The sequence below is a fragment of the Siniperca chuatsi genome, linkage group LG4, assembly GCF_020085105.1.
Source record: "Siniperca chuatsi isolate FFG_IHB_CAS linkage group LG4, ASM2008510v1, whole genome shotgun sequence".
Lineage (NCBI taxonomy): Eukaryota > Metazoa > Chordata > Actinopteri > Centrarchiformes > Sinipercidae > Siniperca > Siniperca chuatsi.
In genome coordinates, this window is record NC_058045.1 from 25,933,785 (window position 1) to 25,940,958 (window position 7,174).

The window sequence follows — 7,174 nt, forward strand, 5'->3', positions numbered from 1 at the left end:
TTTCAACATGAAATGCGGTCATATTCACAATATGTATCACTGGGTCTAAGGCACTCAAGTGAGGCTGCTATTTGAATACAACACTGAGATCAGACCAAAAAGAAACTTTTGTTTGTCTCTCTTAAAGGACAAAGAATGAAGAAGTGAAAGAAGCTTTTAAGGAGTCCTTCTGCTTTTGATTAACAGAGGGAGAAAGCTAGCACTACAAATTTACATAGGGTACTCCGTCAACTCTGAAAAACTCCCCTCACACTGAAACGAAAGTCAGATCAGCCATATATGACACACACAAAATCATTAGACTGAAAACATGTCAAAGGGTTTTGTTTAGTTTCCAAATAATTCCCCGTACAGTTAAAGAACATTTAATCAGTTGTGAGGTAGCAATAAGAATAATAATAATAAACTTTATTTATACAGCACCTTACATACATAAAATGCAGCTCAAAGTTCTTTACAGGAGAAAATAAAATCAAAGACACAAAAATATAAAATAATACAAGGTAATAATAACAAGTTAGTAGTAATAAAAACAATCTTAGGATCAAAGCATAAAACAGGTATAAAGGTATAAAAGAAGTACCAAATAAAAACAGTAATGTTAAAAAAGATCAAATTAATTGAAAGCAAGATCATAAAAACAGGTCTTGAACTGTTTTTTAAAACATTCAGCAGAGGTTGCTGGTTTAATTTGTGAGAGTATGTTCCAAACCTTTGGCCTGCAGTACAAGACCTAAGAGGACGGTTTGGAACATACTCGGATGAGCAATCAGAAATGTATGAAGGTGCTGAACCATTAAGCCTTATAAACAAGTAAAATAATTTTAAAATCAGCCCTCAGTGACACAGGCAGCTAGCGTAATGATGCTAAAACTGGAGTAATGTGATCTATTTTCCTGGTTCTTGTTTAAACCCTGTGGCTGCTGAATGAGCTGCAGCCTGTCTATGTTTTTATCTGTATCACTGCATTATTGCATTACAATAATCCAGGAGAGAAAGTACAAAAGCATCACAAGGAGTCATCTTTTTTGGCATCTTCCAGTGTAAGGCAGGGTCTAATTCTAACAATATTACTTAGATGATAAAAGGAAATCTTTATGTGTGAATTCAAATCTAACTCAGAATCAAGAATCACACCCAGGTTTTTTCGATCTATGGTAGAAAACAAAATTCTAAGATTGTTCCTGCTTTAAGAGAAGTAGGCCTATGCCTGTCTCTCACAACACAGGCTGCAGCTTTGATATAGACATATAGCGACCTTGTAAGGACCTCTCGTGGATTGTTAATTTGTTTTTCCTCCACATACGCTCAGCACTGCAGCGTTTCCTCTTTAGCAGACATGTCTGTTCATTTTTCCAAGGCTTTACCTTAATCTGCAATTTCTTTTTTGTTTTCTCAGGTGCCACTATGTCGAGAGCTGATCTTAATTTGGAGTTGAAGTGATTTACTTTTTCACGAATCGATATCATTTCATCAGAGAAAGGTTGTAGTTTGATTTTCCAATATAATAGCCTGATATTCAAAAGACGAAGCCCACCGTCTGCTACCCAGATGCAAATGCTTGCATTTAAAAAGTGTCTGAAAATATAGCAACTAGACCTCCTCCTCTCTTCCCCTCTCATATCGAGTGTAGGCCTATATAGCTATAATTGGGCGGGGTGAATGAATTTATTTGATGACTAAAAAATGCATAAGCTATAATACTGAACTGCAGCCATTACATAGGCCTAGGATGAAAACACAATAAAGCCCGGAGGCTTATTTCCATTGCGGTCCTCTAGTGTAACACACCACAAAATAAAAGCAAAGCAACAACAAGACACCAAGCAAAGACAATACAATCAACATATAAATAAAAATAGCAGGCAGCTATTAGTTATGAAAAGTTCAAACTGAAGCTGAATTATGTTAATGGTAGGTAACCATTTCTTTAAGGCCACATGCTCTGTGAAACCCTCAGTTTCAGATTTGTGGGCAGATTATTCCACTGTACTGCTGCACTGTAGAGAAAAATGTTTTTGCCTATAAGGCTCTTAAATCGAAAAGGTAGGAAGTCTGTCACATACCTCTTGTAAAGTAGCTATGATTGTCTCCTAGTAGTGAGAAATAATTTAATGAAGTACTTTGGTATTATTATTATTATATTTTTAATAATTTTGTATGTGAGCAGCATCTTAATATAAGTGGTTCTTTTTTCTAATTTCAACCAGTTAAGACATAGCCTACCCCAGAGAGAATTATCACCCAACTCTGCAGTTCACCTCAGCTCATGGAAGTGGAAGAAGGAGACATTAGGATGGCTTAATCTTTGTACATGAAACTAACTGTACAGTTAGTCTAATTGTACAGTCTAGATCATTTCATCACATCCAGCTCCTCAGGCAGCTGCAAGGTGTGTTCACATATGACTGGTTAAAGCCTGGCAAGAGGATTACTATGACTAAATCATGTTAAAAATATAGAGCAGCAATATGAGTCAGCCATACAGTAAGCCCAGTTATTCTTTTTTATGAACTTTTTTGGCTTCACAGGTTATTGCCTTAGTGTGGACATGAGTTATGAGCAGTTCAACCAAAAAATAATTTTTTCCTTATTATTTGATGTAAGGATTTTCATTGGCCTGAGGAGGTGAACATATCCTGTATGTTACAAGAAAAAAAAACAAAAATTTGAGAAAAGCAGTAAAAGTAATTATATAATTTTTCCTATTGTAGAAAAGATTTCAGTCGTAGTCATCTGGACACTGTTTTCAGAATCAAAACGTTTCGGCTCCCATCCGGAAGTCATTCTCAATTGTGGAATGTGAGAATGACTTCCAGATGGGAGCCGAAACGTCTTGATTCTGAAAACAGTGTCCAGATGACTACGACTGAAACCTTTTCTACAATAGAACACTCCTGGACGAATGAGGGACTACACCGTCTTAATTTTTCCTATTGTCTTTCTGGTCCCTTTAAAGGGACACACCATGAAGGACAGTTTACTCGTCATGGGAGTAGTACTCATACACATTCTGTAAAAACCCCAGAAACCCCATTGGGGGTTCCGGCCCCCAGGTTGGGAACCACTGATTCAGTCCAAACTGTGAAAATGAAATCTTCATCTTCGTGTTGATGATATAATTGTTATTGTTATGCAGTAATCCCAAAAAAACCTTGAGAATCCCCAGACTGGTTTTACTGCTGTGCAGTTTAACTTCCATCGTAATGAAGGTTCGATTGAAAACCAATCTGGCCCACTGCCACAATGACTCAGACTGTTTCTCATAGGTCATTAATATAATTAGAAACTGGAATTTTGTCCTTTTCTGTTTGTGTGGCCTGTCCTCTTTCCAGGTCTCTGTGGTGGAGAGGAGCTGGTGTGGCTCGGATCCTTAGAGGGATCGTCCTCCTGGACCCATCCTCTTCACTTCACTCTTCATGTTTTACAATCTACATTTTGTCATCATAACTGTATAAAAAAGGGGGGTTTGGGGGGTTTGGGGGGGTTCCTCATTCAAATCAAGGGTCTAAGGAAAGAGGGCGTCTTATGCTATGCAGATTGTAAAGCCCCTTGAGGCAAATTGTGATTTGTGATATGGGGCTGTATAAATAAAATTTACTTGACTTGAAGGGGAAGAGATGCTGTTTGCTGCCTCTTTTTAAATTAATTAGATTAGACTCATATACCTGCTGTCAAATATCTGTTGTAGTCTATTCTGTTCTATCTGTCTGCACATACACATTATTGTACACTAACTATAAGTGGGTTTCCTGGCTTCTTTTTATCCATTTAGTTGGTTTATTCATGCAGTTAATGCTACTGCATTCACAACAGCTCACTGAACTATAAAAGGTCAGTGATGTCAGAAAAAATAAAACCCCTTGTACAGAAGCAGTGACAGTTTTAGTCACAAGCGAGATATAATTCGCAGGGAAACCACATTTAGAAGGAAAATGTGCTTCCTCATTTCTCATGTTGATCACAGGGTTTATTAGTGAACGTCAGTTTGTTTAGGGAAGTGAAATGGACTTCATAAAAAAACACAGACATAAAGGCCCACACAAGAAACTCCCACTCCTGGTAAACCCCCACAGCCAGATAAAGGTGAGAGATACTGACACGTCATAGTTAAGTCCCAAAATGGAGCTCGGGATCTTCCCCTGGCTGCTCTTGAACTGTATAAATGTGGAGGCAGATGGAGTACAGGGTCACACAGCAGAGAGAACAGGCTGATACAGCTCGACTGCTACACCACGAAGGGAACACACACACACACACACTTCAGGATGGCTGCTCCTCGTCTCGCTCTGTCTGTGTTTCTGCTGATGCTGGCTGTCATCACTCTGAGTGAAGGTAAGAAGAAGCTTTACAACAATCAAAATGTTTATCATTCCATTCATACATTTGATATAATGGATATGATTCAGTCTGATCTACATTTTGTAGAATTGATCAACGTGTACTGTATAGGAAGAGGTTAACCTGCCGGCAGTAACTCGAAAAACATTTTTGTCTTATTTTCAGTGGAGCAAATGAAATGGGAAACAAACAATAGTATCCCCACATGGATTTAGGGATCCCACACACTTACTTTTTTTTTTAAAGTTTTATATACCGTACGTAATATGATTTCTGTATAATCATTTTGGAGCTCCCTCCACACTCTGTACCATACTCAAATTCACATGACAACCTGACGACTCTCTAATGGCTGGGGTCACAAGTATTTCTGACCCTTTTTATAGAAACCATGGATCAAATGACTATGTCAAAGGGGGTCACTCAAATGCACAGAGATCCATCATCAACTCTGCATTTCCTGTCAGCCCTACAGAGCTTTTTTAGCCTCTTTTAGCTCATTGTTTTGGTTTTACAGGCCACTATTTTGGTTGAATCTCGCTGCTCTCATCAGCCTCATTTCCAGCAGCAGCAAACAGCTGTTTTAAGTGAAAGTTATTAGTGTACACTACCAAATAGCAGACAGACAAAGTTAGTGACCACCTGTCTAACATAACGGACCAAAACAGAGCTAAAACAAGTATGAATATTGGACTCACCATGTGGCCGTAAATATGACAGAATGCTATTGTTGCTCCGTGTTTGAACAGAACATGAGTCTATGAGTCTGTGTTTGTTGCAAGTTGTTAATTTGTACGTGTTTGCTGGTAGGTCTGCGTGGTCCTGGACCAAAGAGATGCTGTTTTGGTTTCAATGAGAAACCGATACCTAAGGGCAGAGTTTTGGGCTACATCAAGACCAGCCAGCGGTGCTCCAACCCTGCCGTCTTGTAAGTATACAGCCTTAGAGAAATACATCACCAACATCACTGTATCTACTCACGAAAGCACTGAACCTGACTGTCTCATTTATGTGTGTGTTCAGGCTGAAGACAGTGGCAGGTCGTCAGCTGTGTGCCAGACCTTCAGACGCTTGGGTAAAGGAGCTCATCAGCTACCTGGACGGCAAATCTGTCCCAGGAGAGACGTCCAACCTGTAACCGTGGCAACAGCGTATCCACTGTCAGAGCCTCCAATGAACAAAATCGGGCCAGTTAATGTGCCGTGACGCTTCAACTTTTCAAACTATAACTTTCAAAGAAGCGTTGACTACAAATATGTTACTCCAGCATAAGGTCTGCAGGGGGCGATCATAAGCTAAACAGCAGCGCTCTGTCTATCTATATGCAAAATATATGCCACACTTTGTGATATTTTGTAACATATTCATGGATAAAATTTGCTGGGATGAGACACATTTTCATACACGCCATGTTAAATTATTTTCCTGCCATACACAAGTAAAAATGTATGCATTCTTTTAATATTGACATTTACACCACATGTTTTGCATTTTCTACATTTATGTCTGACCGTCAACACTGTGAACTACTGCTGCGTTGTAATTTGAATTGACTTACAGAAACTACATTCACTGTAAAAGAGCAATGTCTCCCAACTCCACTTGGTGTCATCAGTAGAGTATAAGCTATGGGTTACCTGACACACTGTAAGCTCTTTGTCTTGTTTCTATATAAACTGAAGCGATGATGTTTTTTTTCTATTTACAGTCATGTTTTGAACTCAGTTACTTGTAGGGATAAGTAATGCAATGTGACAAAAAAAAATAATTTATTTCTGTATGCTTATGCTACTAATTTGATTCTCTTGAATTAAAGCAAGACAGTATGTCAAAGTTTGGCTCTGTGGTTCTCTCTCTTCTTGGCAGGGTCTAGTTTCCACATATACTGGTATTTATTTAACACTTTCCAGTAGCTTATGGAGGTTAATGTATTCCGATGTTCTAGCTAACTTTAGATACATATATCTGTGTAATTACTGTGTCAGTTTGCTGACTTTACGACTCGTCTCTTCTCTCTTAAAATGATTCTGTAATTGCCACAGTGGCTCCTTTTCAGCAGATAGTCTTGATCTTAAAGTTCACTTTTTTGTGCCTCATCATTGGTTTGTGTGCTGGCCAAATACAGAGCATGTGACTCAGTAGTTTTACTATGGTCAAGTCATGTTGTATGTGTTTGAAATTAACATTGAAAAACAAACACATTTTATATACTTTATTATTATTACATATATTTTAAAATATATGATGTCTATATGTAAAGATTCAATTTGTTCAATTTTTAAAGCACTTTTTACATACATGTGAACATATTTGAACATGATACCGTGTACTGGACAGTACAGCAAGTTCAATTCTGTAAATATTTGATAAGGATCTCTTCCGAAATATTTATTGTCCCAATAAAAATGTTCTTTGCAAAGTCAACTACAGTCACATTTGGACTACAGCGCAGGAGTTATGTAGATATAACTGAACTGAGTTAAGAACGTGTGTTTCTTAGGTATTTTGGACTGGAAATTTGCTGGGACATCTGATAGCAGTTGCTTTTCTTGCCACTGGAGTGCGCCAATGGACCATTTAGTATCATATCCATGCCACAGCAAAGACCTGATCACAAGTGCAAGCAAATCTTTGGGATTGTTCAGTTAAAAGTGGGCTAAACAACAAGAAAGATTCCCATCAGAAGCTTCACTGATGAGACACATGGTGCCTTTAATGTTGCTTCCAATGATGACTTGTTGATATACTCCAGGAAAGAGGTGGAAGTAAATTAACTGAAATAAATAATTGCACAAGCTACCACCTTTGGTTGAAGGATATGACGTCTTGACAC

General features: G+C 38.2%; 1 protein-coding gene across 1 annotated transcript; it reads left to right on the forward strand.

Moving 5' to 3' along the window:
- The first annotated feature begins 4,112 nt into the window (after positions 1-4,112).
- Positions 4,113-6,179, forward strand: LOC122875308 (monocyte chemotactic protein 1B-like). The gene is made up of 3 exons (XM_044194277.1): positions 4,113-4,335; positions 5,152-5,269; positions 5,365-6,179. The coding sequence occupies exons 1-3, from the start codon at positions 4,269-4,271 to the stop codon at positions 5,477-5,479; spliced, it is 300 nt and encodes a 99-aa protein (XP_044050212.1). The 5' UTR covers positions 4,113-4,268; the 3' UTR covers positions 5,480-6,179.
- The last annotated feature ends 995 nt before the right edge of the window (positions 6,180-7,174 follow it).

Bases quoted from the DNA above. Each gene is read 5' to 3' on its own strand.
- LOC122875308 (XM_044194277.1), top strand. From the start codon at position 4,269: ATGGCTGCTCCTCGTCTCGCTCTGTCTGTGTTTCTGCTGATGCTGGCT. The intron at 4,336-5,151 runs GTAAGAAGAAGC...GTTTGCTGGTAG, and splicing joins TGTCATCACTCTGAGTGAAG to GTCTGCGTGGTCCTGGACCA. The intron at 5,270-5,364 runs GTAAGTATACAG...GTGTGTGTTCAG, and splicing joins TGCTCCAACCCTGCCGTCTT to GCTGAAGACAGTGGCAGGTC.